Source organism: Eufriesea mexicana, unplaced genomic scaffold, assembly GCF_001483705.2.
Source record: "Eufriesea mexicana isolate 0111107269 unplaced genomic scaffold, ASM148370v2 scaffold442, whole genome shotgun sequence".
Classification (NCBI taxonomy): Eukaryota; Metazoa; Arthropoda; class Insecta; order Hymenoptera; family Apidae; genus Eufriesea; species Eufriesea mexicana.
In genome coordinates this window covers 186,596-204,872 of record NW_016908587.1, presented here as the reverse complement: position 1 = coordinate 204,872, position 18,277 = coordinate 186,596, and the positions used below count along the sequence as shown (strand labels likewise).

Here is an 18,277-nt window from a genome sequence, read left to right as displayed (position 1 = left end):
GGAAGAGCGAGAGGGTCGCGAGCGAGGGACGAGTGGGAGCGAGATACCAGCAGAGCTAGAGGGTAGGACAAACCCCCGTGAGTCGGTATGACGTCACGAGGGTCGAATCAATATCACGGAACCATTCCTCCGCCGCCGGTCCTTGACTACGAGAAAGATACCGACTGTTCAGTACGGGGTGGCCTCCACGACCGTTAAGGACACCGACAGCGCGTCGTTTTGAGAACGACGACGGCAACGACGGCGACGACGACGAAGAGGAGGACGAGGACGAGGACAACTGTCACGGGTATTGCTCTCGTTGTTCGTCATCCTCGCTAACTTCCGCCACGTTTTTACGTTCGGTTCTCGTGTACGTATCATTTTCCTTCACGCGGCTTTTCATCGGTTTTCGATGGTCCCGATGACAAGTTTGACGTAACTGTGAACGATTCGCGCGCAAAAGTGATCGACGAGGAATTGCTGAGCTGTATCACTTGGAACGTGCGCGAGTGGTAAAAAGGACTCAGAGGATCAGAAGCAATTGGTTCACCTGTAAGTACGTCCTTCGAGTACCAATTTGGGTAGCTTGTTTGACGAATGAGGATTCTATAGAAACCCCGCTGATGGCTTTGAACCTAGGTAGAATTGTTCTATATCTACACGCGACCAGTTTGATTTTCCAGTTGTCTGCTGTTGTTGTTCAGTTGGTGACATGAGCGCGTGACACCGCTACCTACCGCAAAAAGGTAGCGCGATATATCGATTCCGCTATACGTGTATTGGACCTAGTCGTAATTCTGTATTTATAGAAACCTATTACCGCCATCTATGGCTACAGCGATAGGCTGGAAACGAGTGATTCATTTGTCAGACTCGGCTTTTCGAAGAGGGAAAATAAGTCACGACAGACTGATGTTTGATTTTATCAATCGTTACATAAGACGCACTCCTCTCTACATATACACGCGATTCTAATATTTCCTGGGAACGTTCGTAGAAGCATAGCGTTCGTCATCGGTGTTCAGTCACGAAATCGATTAGAATAAATCGATCCTATCTAGTATCGTTAGTCGTTATCGCGAATCGACGATAACGAGTATCAGACTCGAGTAAACTGCTATATGTACATACGCTATTTATTCTCACGAAAATAGTTCGCCGATAAATATCAGAGAAATGATCGAGACCAACGGAAACCCTGTTCTCCATTATCATTTATCATTTATCATTTACGTATCCGTTCCCAATTTCTAAGAGATTCGCGCACATTTCTGGAAGGATCCAGCTTGGTCTATTTCAGGTGCAGGACCGTACTGATCGACACGATCGGTATTGGTACCATAGCCGAAGAGAAATCTCGCGGAGGAAGCAAAAGCAGCAGCAGGGAAGTAGCAAGCTTGGTGAGTTGGGTGAAAATCGATGGCCATCAGCGCCCATGGGCGGCCTCGCGTTTAGAACAAGGAATAGCCCCTCCCAGAAGACCTCGCTACGGTGGGGTGACTGCTGCCCCCCAAATCCCAACCCTCCGTCGTCGTCGGCCGTCTGGAAGGACCGTCATCAGGACATGCCGCCGGTACCCGTGTGAGGGTGCCCCCCACTACTTCGTGATTGTACCCCGCGGGGTCTTCAGAGGTACCGTTCATTTATTCTTATCGGTCCACGCATGAAGACTTCTTGTATAATTACGCATGCTACCCTACATAAGCTTTCCTTATGTTTTCGTATTATAGCTGTTCGAATATGGAATTATGATTCATCTACTGTGCTACGACCTTATCTTCGTGTATATGTAAAAAGGAATTCGGCGAACAGTTGAATTTGAAAGAACAGGTAGTTTCATGGTTTTCTTTCGTTTTATTGACAATTCATGGGGAAATTGTAAACTTGTATCTAGTATTTCGATTATGTTTCGATATTTGTGAATCACATGAGGAATCAAATATAGCTGTTACGATAGAGGATCTAGCTGTTCTCAATTTTGGTTTTGAGACGGATGTAACTGGTATTTCGATTATGGTAGTTTACTGTTGAATACTTTTGGCATTCGTATAATTAGGGGAATGCAGTTACTATCATATGAAATTTTGATGTTACGAATTTTGTTTTTGGAATAGATTTTCGGACATGTTAGTGCGTTTGGACCTATTTTACAATATTTTATAATATAAATTGCATAGAAATTAACTTTGTCGAGGTTAATCATTCGGTTTCTGAAGAATTGGACACTAGTCACGTATTTTGGTATTTGAGTTAAGAAACTGTTAGAAAATGGAGTTCTTCGTTTTATTTCTCACTTTCAGCTTTTCTGTCAGTATTCTATTTTGTATGCAAAATTTAATTTATCTAATACCATTTTTATTGTTGACTCATTTCGTAAACTATATTAATGTCACGTGCTTCCTTTATTACGATAAATTAAATAAACTAAATTTGAACTAAACCGTCACTTATGCTAGTCATTCACCAGACAAAGTGATTAGTTCCACTTTTTGAATTAAAAGAAAATTTAATATCGATAATTTATTATTTCGATAGATTTAAAATTGGATTCGAAAGGTGTTGGGAAAACAGGTCTGATACGAAATTCGATTCTTTCAATTTCAATTGACCATTGCTTAAATTAAAGATTGGTAGCTTCGAAGCTATTTTCCTGGAATTAAACAAATGGAGCAAGTAACCCAGCTTTGTTTATTAATTTCGCTGCGTCGATTGTTAAGGCCTTGAACCTTCGTGTTTTATTTATGTTATCGTGCTTTTTTACGTTAGAAAAGCTACGTATTTTTTTTTTTATAAAAAAGCTAGCCCTATATAGTGTGAAGCAAAGACTAATGGGATTAGAGAGTGAACTCAGCCGGGCGATTTAAATGCCTTCTGGGTAGGAACATAGAATTTACACTTAACTGCACGCATTAGGTGCGAGTGGATCAACCACCGCGTTAATTGACTAGAAAAGCAGAATGCAATTTCACCAAGGTGATTGGATTCAGAGCGAAATATAGATTTTCTAGAGTACTAAACGGTGCGTTACGTTTCGATGCTGTAAAACAATTAATTACCGTAATAAGGAACGGAAATGTGTCATTTTTTACTGAAATAATTTCTAACATATACGAGACTTATATATATTGAACCGAGATTTACAGAACCCTTATTAACGAAATGAGCGATTATCGAAAAGTCGATTAGCTGTAAATTCGATTATGCGAACACTAATATTTAACTATAAGAATACTAATATTTAACAATAAGAACTAGGGGGAGTCTTGCTCTAAAAATTATGGTTTTGTTTTAGCTATGATTCTTCATCCTCTCTCTTTCTCTCGATTTATTATTCATTATTCGTCATTATTCATCCTCTGTACGATATCTCCGGTTAATATTAGGATTTATTTATTAAGTTTTATTAGATGACAGCATTAGGTTAGATGATTAATAAAAATTGTATAATTTTTTGTCTTCTGCAAACGTGTTTGACATAAATAAACGATTTTACCTGTAGAGGAGAAAGATCATTGAACCCATTGCTAGAAATATTGAGGGACTAAAATGAATATCGGTGGAAATTGTTATGTTATTATTAATAACAAATGATCTTCTTTAATAGAAAAATCAAGTTATTCGATTATTCGAACGTCTACCTAACATTTGATCAATTATGCGAGTCATTGATCAGTTAGGCTCGGGGTCAATAGTTGAGGATTAACAGAACAAAATGCAGGTTATTTTTATCGTGTAATCCAATTCTATTTTTCTATTTTATTTTGTAATTTTTAGCTAATACAATCAAATCTATACAGTACTATCAATAGCGTACAGAATGTAATCGATTTAATTTGAAACTTTGAATTTTTATCATTCTTTATTTTGTGAATCAAAATTTTATTTCTATGAACTAAAATTTTACTTTCTTATAAAAAATGATAAATTTACATTAGAAACAATTTCAAATAATATTAAGACAATTTACCGTTTTCGTATTAAATTTCGTTTCGTAAATAATATTAAAACAATTTATCGTATTTATCAAATTCCAAAGATATTTGTACCCCTTCAATTGTCAACTTTAAACGATCATTATACTTCTGTAATATTAGTTTTAAAATTCTTTTCAGTGGTATCCATTCTCGATTAATATAAATTTTATTGCAAAACTGACAGTTGATCTAAATCATCACAGAATTAGAATTACAATAGTAATCGTACATAAGAGAACTATTATATATCGAAATGGAAATATTATATAGTTACGAATTAGGATTGTCATTGATTTTGAGTTGCAAGTATGGTTTTAGAAATTTCAAAATAACGAGTTAGTGTAACGTAAACAGAGATTTAAGAAAATTGTTCAAAAAATTAATGGTCAAAGGATAGAAATTAAAATGTTTACGTGTTATTTAGAAACTTGCAATCTAAATTTCGTAACCAATGTCTTTTCAGGGGAAGTGTCAATACAAAAGTTTCTCAGTTTCAAGGTAAAGCTATCCTTGAAAATTTTTAACAAATATAAAACAAAGTAGAATAGTTATAGAAATTTCCGATACATTTGTTCTTTGTACATTCTGGCTGCCTTTGTTACAACTTAATTTGGGGTAAAAATAACAAAAATCAAAATCATAATCTCTCTTATAATATATATATGTGTTGTCACACAATGCAGATAAATTAATTATACCAAAGATACTCAGAAAGTAAATTCCAATTGCTCATAAACAAAATCGTAAGTTTATTTCCAAAATATTTGTGTCTATTATATATGCAACTATGATTACAGCGTTGCATCAATTTACATCCTAGGTACACCATATACTTTTTTCTCGAAATTGAGAGACCCTTGTGTTAATTCGGAGACAAATCTGTTATTTGAAAAAAGCATATTTTGAATTATGTCACAAATCATCTAAATTCCTTCTTTATATGGAAGAATACATATCTGATAAAGGAAATATAAAATAAAAATAAATGACACGTTGTTAGATAGTGCTAAGTCGTGAATTTTTACTAACACAGGCATTCACACATCATCTATTCCTTTTTAACATTTTATCCATTGCAATACAATACACAATTTCTACATTAGAATAATCATTCGTATAATTAAAATTCTTTCTTCTTCTGTTTAATTATAACTTACTTCAACAATCCTGTTGTGGGTTCCTACACTTTTCGTATTAGGTGTTTGCTGTTTTCTTTTTATTTATAGATAGATTTTTATAATAGTGTATTTTCTAATGTCTCGTTGTTATGTACCTCTTATCAGAATTAAAGACTATATAATAAAAACTCGCATAATCGATGTTCCACTGTACTCAGATTGCAAATTTACAAACATCTCGTATATCTGAGAAATTCTCCAATCTCATTGACAGCTAATTGGCAGTAACCTTCGTTTCTTCACTGCGCACTGCTCTCCATTTGCTCTGTTCACTCGCCTGTAGAACAGTTTAATAAGCATACTTCGAAATCATCCTTGAAATTTTCTGTTTTCCATTTGCAAACAGGTATCCGAATATCCCAAAATCAGATCGACCGCCATACCTCTCGGACTTTCGTCTCCGTCAGTTCGAGTTCACGCAAGTGGACCCGTACTCACCGAAGATGATCAACTTTGCCGGTGTTGTCTCAATCATATTGTTCTACGTGCTGATCCTAGCCGTAGGGATATGGGCGGCCAGGAAGAAGGAAGCTGGCAACGATTCCGAGGAGGAGGTGATGCTGGCTGGTCGTTCGATCGGCTTGTTCGTCGGAATATTCACGATGACAGCGACCTGGGTCGGCGGTGGGTACATCAACGGCACCGCTGAAGCCATCTACACGAGAGGTCTCGTTTGGTGTCAAGCTCCGTTCGGATACGCCCTTAGCCTCGTTTTTGGTGAGTTGGAAATTGCATTTCTCGATTTAACGGGTTTAAAAGGTTATAAGAGTGCGACTGATTTGAGTGATTTATTATTGTATTAAATTATGTATTATTAACCCTTTCGCTGCTAGGGGTAACTATAGTCACTGGCTACGAGACGCTACCTGCACACAGAGGGTAACTATAGAAACCGGCCACCAAAATTGAGCCAAAAATTAAGACAAGTGCTTAGCTCTCTTCGCAAAGAATTGCAAGTTCTATTGCGATGGCCCGTATTTTCTTTTTTCTATTTTTTTCCTTTTCAAAACACTTGGCCCCCAATGTTAAAGACTACGCGTGTGTAATTTTTTCACTATAGTCTCCGGCCATGAGACGCCACCTACATATGGAAGGTGACTATAGTCACCGGCCACCAAAATTGAGCCAAAAATTAAGACAATTGCTTAGCTCTCTTCGCAAAGAATTGCAAGCTCTATTGCGATGGCCCGTTTTTCTTTCTTCCTTCTTTTTTCTTTCATAAGATTTCGCCCCAAATGTTAAAGACTACGCGCGCGTAATTTTCTCACTATAGCCTCTGGTCACGAGGCGCCACCCACACACGGAGGGTGATTATAGTCATCGGCTATCAAAATGACAGAAAGACGATATTTTATTAGTAATTATGTTACTATTAATCAAAATATTATAATATAGATTTAAATCACACAATTCCTTAAACAAAGCAGTTTCTCAAATTATCCTTATGTTCTTTTTAATATGCAATATAGTATTATTAAAATATTACTTTCATAATAATTTAGACTCAGATAATATAACAACTGAGATAAAGGAATTAAAAAAAAAATATATATACATTTCAAATATATTTTCCTATAAATTTAGGCGATTCGAGACACAGTCGTTTAAAAATTGATCAGGAATTCAAGTTTTAATGCGATTGAAATTCCAACAGCTGGTACGTGGATTTACACAATACCTTTATCTATACGTCGATTGAAGATATTTCTACACGTTTATTTTTTTCGTAGCTAGGAAAAGCTTATGGTCACTTGGGTACTTCTTTGGTTCTCACGGCGTAGTATACCAAGGCAATAGAACGGTCTCAATCAAGACCCCTAGGTGTAATAACTTTTTAACGAACACTTTTTTGAAGTCAAATGGCCTCGAGAAAGAATAAACACGTGTATAACCATCCATTGAAACTATAGGTATCTATTCACTGAATGATTGTATGAAATATGTATGCGTATATGACGTGTACAGCCTGACTAAGAATTTGCAAAATATAACAGCTCGCGATATAGACACCGCAGTTCCCGATATATCTTCGTGAACTATAATCCGATAGTTTGATTTTAGTATACTGACACTAGACCTACCAAATTGATCAAAATCACTAATAATGCCAAATTTTTTACATTTCTAGTTACTTCTGCAATTAATCCAAATATATCTATCTATATATATATATATATATATTTATTATTATTTATTAATTATTATTTATTACTCTATTATTATTATTATTAATTAATCAAGATATATCTATATATATCTATATATATCTGTATATATCTGTTTTTGGAAAAATTAATTTTCATCTTTATCGAGATGGAAGTATAACTATATGTACTATGGGTAAAACTTGAGTTATAGAAATATTTGATGTCTTATTGAGACATGTCTCTCTTCATATGTCATTTGACATTCTTCTAAACGTGTATTTACGTTGACACGTGTCTGCTAAAATTTACCAATTCTTTTAATAATTTATCAATTTTTATATCAAATTAAATTATTATACAAAAATATATGCTATATATATATATTAAAATTAAAATTGTTCAGTTAAAATAATGTCGAGTCCAATATCTCTTCGGCGCATGGTGGGATTGGCACGTGTCTCACCTTTTTGATGCATCGTAATGCATGGTGGGACATTTTTAGTTCCACCTCGGAATATTGCAATAGCTGCATGCGCATAAGTTTATACTTCGTCTTATTTACGCAAAGCGGTTGGTAATACTTTCAACAAATACAAATATTCTTGACAATATTCAACATGCCAGTACAGGTTCATCAATTGTTGCAAGCGGAATGTTTATTGCGACAATCTTTTTTTCCTGACTTTATGTTTTCACATTATGTGATTCCTTTATTAATAAAAATATACAATTTTGTTTCATTTAAAACGCAATAAAATTTCTATGTAACGTGGGTCTATTTTGTTATCTGAAATCCTGTGCCACAAAGAGATATAGGACTGCGAAGGATTAGAAATAAGGGATGGTTACAATTTTATTTGAATACTGTTTCATTAATGCTAATCGAGGTCTCGTTATTGATGTTGCAGGTGGTATATTCTTCGCGAACAAAATGCGAGAACAGGGGTACGTCACGATGTTAGATCCTCTTCAAGATGCGTTTGGCGAACGTATGGGAGGTCTTCTGTTTCTTCCTGCCCTCTGTGGCGAGGTCTTCTGGGCCGCGGGTATTCTGGCAGCTTTGGGTGCCACGCTAGCTGTCATTATCGACATCGGTCAGAGTGCCTCGGTCATTTTCAGCGCCTGTATTGCAGTTTTATACACTCTCTTCGGAGGTCTTTACTCTGTTGCTTATACCGATGTTATACAACTTTTTTGCATCTTCATAGGGCTGGTAAGTTGAAACCAAATTTTCCTTTTTACAGGGTTTTATATAGAGATATATAGGGCGGGTCATTTAAGAATAAATTTACTATAAATTTAATATTGATCATATCAGCTGTGGTTAATGAAGGCTATATTTTTAGTTATTCGAGGAACAATACTGTATATCATATATTTCCAATTTTTATTTTTGAAATATTCCTAATATTTATTCTTCTGAATGTCAATGCTACTTATTAGCATTTAACTAAATCGTATAATTTTTTGGAGATGTGAAATTTGTTTTTGTTTCTTTTTTTTATTTTATAAATAGAAACTCGTAAATCGTGTGTTTTGTAATACGATTAATGGACGAATGGAATTTTTTGAAATTGTGACATGTAGCGTTTTTTCTTAGCATCACAGAATTTTAGTGTTAGGTACTATTCTAGATTTTCTCGAATTTTTGTTTAATTTTGTAATATATTACGTATCATATTTTGTATAACTATCCATTTTGTTAAAATATTTTGTTTGTTACTGGAATAAAATGTGGTAAATTTTTTGACTAGGAAGAAGGTTTTGAAATATGTGGAGATACTTTCTTTGATTGCTCGAGAGGCACTGAAATATGCAAAGTGACCCAATTTTTCTCCACACAAACTTTGTCAGTATGTTCTATGAACACAGATGGTCAGTTCCAGGAATATTCGAACCAGTAAAAATTTCCAACTTTGAACTCCCAGGACACAAGTTTCAAAATTTTTATCTATAATGAAGTAAATGTCAACTTATTTTCATTTTCTACATATTACCATTTAAAGTTCTGAACATTAGTAATTCTTATTATCATTTGATTAAATTACGTAATTCTTTCAAATTTAAAATTCCAACTTAATAAACGAATATTCGTTAAAAAGCAAATTTAATTTGAATAAAAAGCACAAAAGCCGGAGAAACGATTAAATTCTCAAAAAAAAATTGATAGAAAATGAGATAATTTTAATATGTATGTGTTAGAAATCGAAATCTTTTATTATTAACATTTAAATTGATTATAGTATAATATATCATTACGTTGTCATATTATTTTTAATCTCTCAAAGTAAAATTAGCCACATGGCGACATATATAGCACCATGTCGTGTCTGTAATGGATCATTAAATTATTTCTGATTAACGGAACACGTTATTACATTACAAGATTTTGCATTTTCACTTTGTCGAGTTGCTTGATTATCTGAATCTCGTGGCAAAGCTGGTTTTTGCAGATCGATACGAGAGCTCAGGTACTGCAAGTATTTATATTACCAAATTCATTGAATGTTACGTAGGTAGTGACCTACTTCCTTCTGCAAGAACGTTATCAGACAATCATTTATTCCAAACTTCATCAGTCTGAGTCATTTGCAAGTATAATTGGCACTTGTTCTTTTATACTTTTTATATAACACATTTCATTTCCGTCATTGAATTTTATTTTATATTTCAGTTTTAAATAACCTTTCTAAGAATTTTTCAGTTTCTTTTTATTACGTGTATTAAATTTGTCGGTAAAATCTTAGATGTCTAACATTTTAAATATTTAATATTTAAATGGCATTTCTAAAAATTTATTATTTTTCTTTTTTAAATCTATATTGAATGTGGGATATTAATTGTTATTATTATTTTGTTTTTTTTTCGGTATAGTTTTAAATTATACTTTATAATGTAAGAGGAGATAAGTATATTTTGTTATAGTCTGTTTAATATTGTTTGAGTTACTAAAAATAATAAATATTCTTATTTCCACTGAATTTCACAATAAAATTTTAAATATTTAATCATATACTATTTAATATTTGTATAACTAATATATACATAAATAACATTTGTAAAAATTTAAAAAATTTTCTTTTGATCTTCCTTAAACATATGACATTAATTATTATTTCGTTCCAAATTACAATGTAAAGAAAAATAAATATATTTTGTTATAAATAATTTAATATCGTACCAATCTCACTAAAAATTATAGATGACGTTCTTCCTTATATTTATTAAATCTATCAATAAAAGATTAGATGTCCAATTTTGAATATTTTGTAAAAGTCATTTTATATTTGTTCTATTATATATTTTTCTTTGTTGGTTGTCCATTAGTCATAATTAATCGCGATAGTATTAAATCCTCCGGAGATAAGCATTTTACTTCAACGTTTTTATCAGTCAATGATTTGTGACATCTACTACAGGCTAGGATGAAATTCATCTGCACCCGTGAATGAGCTGTACGCGATACGAATCGTTCAGCTCTGTGACTTATCGTTTTACTTTTCATCTCTATCGCACTTTATTTCCATTTAATTAAGATTAATGGCTAAAATAATATTATAAATCAACTTCAGTAATAAAATGATTATATTTCTTCCTTTTTAAAACACAGTGAAATACAGAATTCTTACAAAGTGCATTAAATTATTAAATGTCGAATCGAAGCATTCATTCATATTTTCCTTTTCATGTTTTACCTACAGAGATCTCAATTATACAGCGTTTAATTATTTTATAAGTGAAGAAAGAATTGAACAAAAATTTTTTAATCTTTTTGTGGAAATCATTGGAGGAAATATACAATTTACATTTTATACTTTCGATATAGGGATTTCAATGATAGTGTTTAATTGTTTTATTAATAATAAAATGTTAGAAAAGATTTTCAAATTGACCTTAAAAACTAAATTAAAAAAGTAGGAATATCAAGATATTTTTAATTGTCGCTTTATGTGTAATCAAATTTTTACTTTTTATTAAATTTTAATTGTATTCTATTATATCTATATTTAATAGAAAGAAATGTGAAACGGATTTTCAAATATGGTGTGATTAATTTTGATTACAGTGGATGTGTATTCCATTCGCTTGGTCCAATCCAAAGGTACAGTCTCTTAACTCCATGGACGTGGATTGGATTGGTGAAGTGAAACCAGGAGAATATTGGTCTTATATAGATTATGGACTTTTGTTGATATTCGGTGGTATCCCTTGGCAAGTATACTTTCAACGGGTTTTATCATCGAAAACGGCTGGAAGAGCACAGGTGTTGAGTTATGTAGCTGCGTTGGGGTGTATTCTCATGGCTATCCCACCTGTTCTAGTAGGTGCAATCGCCAAAGCAACGCGTGAGTAGAATTTACTTTACATATTTCAAAGATTTTTACCTTGCATGTACGAAAAACAAATTTTTTCACAAATTTCTTTTCAACTGATCATATCTATTTATTTATTTATTACATATATAATCTATAATTTATACAATGATAAATGAGATTAAACAAAATTATATAATTATAATAATTTCATGATTTTTGTAGATTTTATAAGTATATCTAGCAGACTATATAGATTTATAGATTTAAATACTATAAATTACATAATAACTTATGTAATAATACAAAATATTATATATTATATATGTATATATAATCATATTTATTCATTTATTTATTTTTCATTTCATCTACAATTACATTCAATAACAATTATTTATTCAAGTATTCTACGTATATGAGATTTATTAGTAATAACTTATCGAACATACAAAATAATATGATTTTTTATGTCAATACAATCATGCAATGAACATACAGTACCCCTTTCTGTGAGAAATATATAAGTATATAGATTCGTTTCATTTGTCTATTGTTTTATTATTTATTCTTGTCAGGCTTATAAATACTTCCGCTGATTTATTCGCATGTAATATTGTTTCTATATTAAAATCTGAGTTTAAAGTAAAATGTGTCGTGGGAAAACATTAATTTTAGAAGAACAAAGAGAAATTGGCAATTATAAAGAAATAGGTGTTTCACAGAGAGAAATTTGAAATATCGAAACTGTATCCTCGTTTGTCTAGAATTTTCATTCATAGTTAGTGAAATGGTGCACGTAGATCGTACTAGTTTTTTAATTTTATAACTTATTTTATTTATACTTATTTATATCTTGTCCTTGCGCTGTTTATTTATATGCCGCTTCATATCATATAGGATTCGAGACGATCGTGTTCATACCATCGTAAGCGTTCCCTTCTATACATACAAAATTGAGTATCCATTAGGCTAATGTCTTTCGCCTGACATCGTTCTCTATAGTAACAAACTATAATTATCACTATTATTGACGAACGAATATATAGATCGATTATTGTAAACGGGGTTTATGTCAAATATCTAAAGGAAATTAATTTTTCACTTATTTCGTGTCATATTCATTTATTCTACAATCACGCAAAAGTCTGTTTAGGAGATAGGGAAAGGACTCGTTGAATCGAGTAAAGTCTTTTGTTTAAAAAATAGAACAGTGTTCGAAAAAATTATTTCATACAAAGTTTCAGTCTCCCTTTCACTAATAACTTTTTTTCTGAACTAGTCGAACACTATAATTATCACGATTAATAATATATATATGTAGATACCATATAAATTTTAATCTTCAATTATAAAAATTTTCTAATTGAAGGTACATCAAATTTATAAAAATTATCCCATACAAAATTCAAGTCTCTATTGGATGGTTGGTCTTTGCTTGATGATGGTCTCTATAATAAAATTTCTGAACGGTGGCCATATGGTCCCCAAGGGGGCCCAGCACCGAATATTCGAGTCCATGTAAAGGAAAATAAGGGAATTGGGAGGAATACGAATATAAAAGTATAATACATATACTTATGTCTATTTTTTCATAAATTCAAATTTTCGTGGGATATCAGAAAAATTAGGAAAGAGGACTCTAATAGATAACAATGTCTAGGAAAGTGTTGTAGTCAAGTATAGGTTAAAAAGGGTTGAGAAATTCTGCTCTATAATAGTAAGCTATACTTTGATTAATAATGAACATGTAGATATCTTATTCTAGGTGTTATTCTACGTAGAACATATAGATTTATATTTATATCTTTCATCAGTAGGGTCTTTTAAGTAGCCACTAAAGTAATGCCTTTTTTCCATGAAATAAAGAATTTTGGCCAGAAAAAAACGCATAATTTTATTATTTCTCGACGTGATTTTGAATATGGTTGTAATTACGAAAAACATGTTCTACACACACATAAAATATACATTTACTAACAAAAATTAAGAAGCTTAATAATTTCTAAATTCTTATATATTTATTTTCTGAAATATATATTGTAGATTAAAATTAATAATAGGCTTTGTACGAGATATCCAAAAAACAAATTAATTATTGCTATAGTACGTTACCTTTTCATCTTACTATTAATTTTAATGTATATTTTTCGGAAGATAAAAGATGTACAAAAGTTTGCAAATTGTTATTTTGTTTCTTAATTTTTATTAGTGTATAATTATATTTTGAAGTATAGGGTGGGTGTAATTCTAATTATTTAAATTATTCTAATACAATATATAACTGTAATTAGCTATTTATTGACATGTGTCAGAGGATATGTCAGGCTTCACTATCAAAGCTTTAATGATAAACACAGATAGTTCATAGACTAAATCATTCACCACTACAATCTCTCGATCTAAAAATTCACAAAAATTGGTTTCATACAAAATCCAAGTCTTCTTTCAGTCAAAAAACTCATCAAACTTACGAAGCTCGTTTCAATTGCTCAAGTTCGCTGGCATGGAAGTTCTAATTTCATTGCATCAATAATAAACGAGACATTCGCCGTGTCTTTCTGCGAGTTGCCTGTGCTGCTTTCGTTCGAGGGGAGAGAAACACGTTTCATGGTTCCCCGAAGCTAAAGGGGATTGAATTAGACCCGGTTTGCTCGTCATCTCCCTCCACCAGGCGAGCTCGTAGGCTACTTGACATTTGGTAGTGCTGCAGAGAGAGGACTACTGGTATTTACAAGGTTCCAGGGCTAAGCGGGTCGGTGTTGTAACGGAAGGGTGTCCTGATATCCCACAGCGTGTACAATAGCGTGAGATTTTGTCATATGGCGGTTTCAGCGCGAGGGTGAGGGTGATAATGCGACTCGTACACTAACGGAGCGTAGGATGGAACCGCTGGAACTAATGCGATACACTGTATCGGTATCTCGTGTATTTTTGTTCCCTTTTGGGGTGTACGAAGACAAATAGTTTGCTATCTGCGCGTGACCCGAGGTCTGGACATGTTATTGCAAAAGCCCGAAGATTGGCAGATCCTAGGATTCGCTTGTGAGTCCTAGCATTTGTCATAACACGTGGTGAAATTTCGAAAACAACTTCTAAACACTTTTATTACGGATTTTTACTGAACTATTTGAATAAATATTAGGATTCACCTACAGTAGTTGGCATATATCTGTTTTATTTGGGTATCTGGTTTTTAATACTAAACCTACTAGGACTTAAATGACTGTTTTTGAATTTTCGATTTAAAATTCCATATTCGATGTTATTTGATTATTTCTTTTTTGGTATACTGGTATGATTGGTATACTGGAATACTGGTATATTGGTATAATATATTTTTCAATATTTCCTCTTATTCCATTTTTAATAATAAACCTATCAGGACTTAAATGACTATTTTTGAATTTTTGATTTAAAATTATTCCTTTAATTTTAATTATTTTCTTGATTTTTTTTTCACTTTCTCTTTTCCTTTTTCATCCATCGATCATTTAATCAATTGTGATAGGTTTAATGATAAAGAAGCGTGTTTCATTAGCACCAGGAAGTGTACTTAAGTCCATTTTACACAATGAAATGCAATCTAACGCAAGCCAAAATTAACTTTTATCAGCTAAGCAAAACTGTGTTAGAATTGCTGATTGGAGTAAAAATATTCTTGGAGTATAAAGATTGATAGAGGTAGTTTTTGGAAAAATTTTTGTAACGAGGGGTGAGTCAGAAGGTTTATTGCGAAATTATATTATTTCAGAATTTTTATTTACTTATTTCAAGTCATATCCACTTCTATGGGTTTATTGTATTATACTGTTTTTTAGATTTTGTATTTTCAACTGTGCTCTGGTTATGAGAAATATAAAAATACACAATTCTTGACTATTTCGTAGGGGTTAGTGATCTCAGATAGGGATAGATAATTATGGTTCTAATTTTTTATTCTTTCAAGTTAACTAAATTATTATACTTATTTTCTTTTGTCGTATCAAATACAATACGATTTTTGGGATATCATGTAATTTTGGTAAGAATTTTAGTGAGATAAGGAAGCTTAAAATTTATTATGTCAGAGTTAATATGAAGTATTATATTTATGATAGTAATGGAAATATACATATGTCTAAGTGCTTTTTTAATTGACTCGAAATTTACATTGTTTGATGCCATGCTATCAAAGAACGTACATAATTAAATAAAGGTACTTTGCAATCATTTGGCGTGATTATCCAGATAACATCGAGGACGTTGTTTCTAAAGATTTTGTTTAAGACCTTAACCTTAAGAGTATTTATATTAGGTTGATCTCGACATCTTATCGTTAAATGTTATCTGGATGTCTGAACTTTAACTTTAAAATTAAACAATTAAAATAAGTATATAAAACAAACGTATGAGATTTATGGAATTAAATTAGGTCTTGATATTATTTTAATTGTTAAAATTATTCGAGGATTAATTAAAATAGGTGTAGGAGAATATTTTAATAGGAAAAATAAAAAATTCTTATACTATAACAATTTATTAACCAAAAACATCATTTTCCTTTCATTTTGAAAAAAAGACTAATATACCTAAAATTATTTTATTAATCGTAAGTGTCTATTTAGATTACACTCACACATTTCGAATTTCATCGAAAGTAAAGAAAGTCATCGAATTTTCACATTATTCGGTAGAAATAATATAATTATCCAGTAATTAGTCGACATAACGATATATGGAAATGCGAAAAAATCTGTTGCAGCTTGGAACGAGACGGAATACGAGGGTCCATATCCTTTAACCGAGGAACAAACAAGCATGATTCTCCCAATGGTTTTGCAGTATTTGACGCCAGATTTCGTTTCCTTTTTTGGGTTAGGCGCAGTATCAGCGGCAGTGATGTCTTCAGCGGATAGTAGCATCCTTTCGGCTAGTTCCATGTTCGCCAGAAACGTTTATAAATTGATCTTCCGTCAGAGGGTAAGTTGTTGGTGCTTAAATAGAATGGTCGTTTTCTGTTTTTCATTTCGTGTCGTGTCACGCATTCGATCGTTAACATGATCGTTTCTACTTTTATTTCGCATCATGTGTCGCACGAATCATCATCGGTATTATTTTCACCACAGTCATCGCCATCATCATCATAATTACCATCACACGTTCTTCATCTTCAGACGTGATTTACACCAAGTGGTTACACGATTACGACGTGTTTCGTATCCAAATTATTCGAGGATCGAATTTCCATTATCCCCTGAAACAGAGATGAACCTAACAGAAATCGAGGTGTAAACGTTACCCATTCGTCTCGTGACAAATAAGCCGAAGTCAAGACTGCGACTACGTTCTAGGTATCGAGCATTTCCGCCAGAATGACATAACGACCACGCAGTTTCAACATTGTGTTCCTGCACCTCGTTAACACCGAATGCAGATTCTTCCAACCATGTATATACTACTTTACATACGCATGAATATGGATCACACATAATGGAAAAATAGCTCACCATCAGGAATCATAATTCTCATTAACGTTCCGTTTTCACCAGTAAATGTGTAACCGTATCGAAAACGTCCACGTTCCACAGAACATAATATATCCCCGATCATACAAAGCTTCATTCGTTCGTGTTCACGAAACGATGCTACAGCATCGTGTCCACGTCTCATGTATCTCGTATATATCTGCTTGAAATCTCCTTTCTATCTCGCGTCCACTTCCTCAAACGATACAGCCGATCGTAGAATCGAATCGACGTCCGCCTTCTCTACTAGCCATTTCCCCATTAAACAGGCGTCGGAAATGGAGATCATCTGGGTGATGAGAGTGGGAATAGGCGTGGTTGGCGTATTGAGCACGGTGATGGCATTGACGATACCCTCGATCTATGGCCTTTGGTCGATGTGCTCAGACTTGGTCTACGTGATCCTCTTCCCTCAGCTGTTGATGGTGGTCCACTTCAAAGAGTACTGCAACACTTACGGCAGCCTAGCTGCTTACATAATAGCCTTCATTGTGAGGATCAGCGGTGGCGAGCCATTAATGGGTCTACCCGCGCTGATACACTATCCGGGGTACGACGAAGAGACAAATACCCAAGCGTTCCCTTTCAGAACGATGGCGATGCTGATATCGCTGGTGACATTAATAGGCGTTTCTTATGGCACGCAAGTAGCCTTCCTCACCGGTAGACTGGCGCCTGGCTACGATTTCTTCAGGTGCGTGGTTAATATACCGGAAGACGTCGAGAGGGTTGGCCCCGACCCGGCGGAAGGTGAACAAATGGCTGTCCTAGCTGCCGGTATTGGTAGATTATACGGTAGTAAAGACGAATCGAACGGACGAGTCAATCCAGCACTCGAGCCGGACTACGATATGGAGCCGGGATGCAAGATGGTTGGGGGACAAGAAGGTGTCGTTGGCGGGGGTGGTGGAGGCGGAGGTGGAGCTCACTTGGTGCCACATGGACCGAACGTGCCACGCCAGCCGCAATCCAGCACCGCGTTCTAATTCCTGGTTCCGTGATCGGATGCTGTGACCAACAATAAATGTGGCGGTGCAGGTCCATCTTTTGTTCTCCTTCTCTTTTCCGTTTCTTCCTTTCGTTGTTTCCTTTCTTTCCTCTCTCTATCGCGTTTACGTTAACGTGCGTTACGGATACCAATCGGCCATTGCAATAGAGAATACAGTGCAATAACCA

The 18,277-nt window shown here is 33.6% G+C and overlaps 1 protein-coding gene across 2 annotated transcripts; it reads left to right on the top strand.

The window, feature by feature from the left end:
- The first annotated feature begins 183 nt into the window (after positions 1 to 183).
- ChT (choline transporter) lies at positions 184 to 18,242 on the top strand. Of its 2 annotated transcripts, none has more exons than XM_017896992.1 (7): positions 184 to 534; positions 1,283 to 1,614; positions 5,481 to 5,851; positions 8,190 to 8,494; positions 11,348 to 11,627; positions 16,339 to 16,556; positions 17,371 to 18,242. In XM_017896992.1, exons 3-7 carry the CDS (start codon positions 5,578 to 5,580, stop codon positions 18,085 to 18,087), a joined length of 1,794 nt encoding a protein of 597 aa, XP_017752481.1. In that variant the 5' UTR covers positions 184 to 534; positions 1,283 to 1,614; positions 5,481 to 5,577; the 3' UTR covers positions 18,088 to 18,242. The 2 variants fall into 2 exon arrangements, with proteins under 2 accessions (XP_017752481.1, XP_017752482.1); XM_017896993.1 differs by having other exon boundaries at positions 263 to 289.
- Positions 18,243 to 18,277: the final 35 nt, after the last annotated feature.

Coding starts and splice junctions, on each gene's coding strand:
- ChT (XM_017896992.1), top strand. CDS start 5,578: ATGATCAACTTTGCCGGTGTTGTCTCAATCATATTGTTCTACGTGCTG. Junction 5,852..8,189: donor CGCCCTTAGCCTCGTTTTTG/GTGAGTTGGAAA, acceptor TTGATGTTGCAG/GTGGTATATTCTTCGCGAAC. Junction 8,495..11,347: donor TTTGCATCTTCATAGGGCTG/GTAAGTTGAAAC, acceptor TTTTGATTACAG/TGGATGTGTATTCCATTCGC.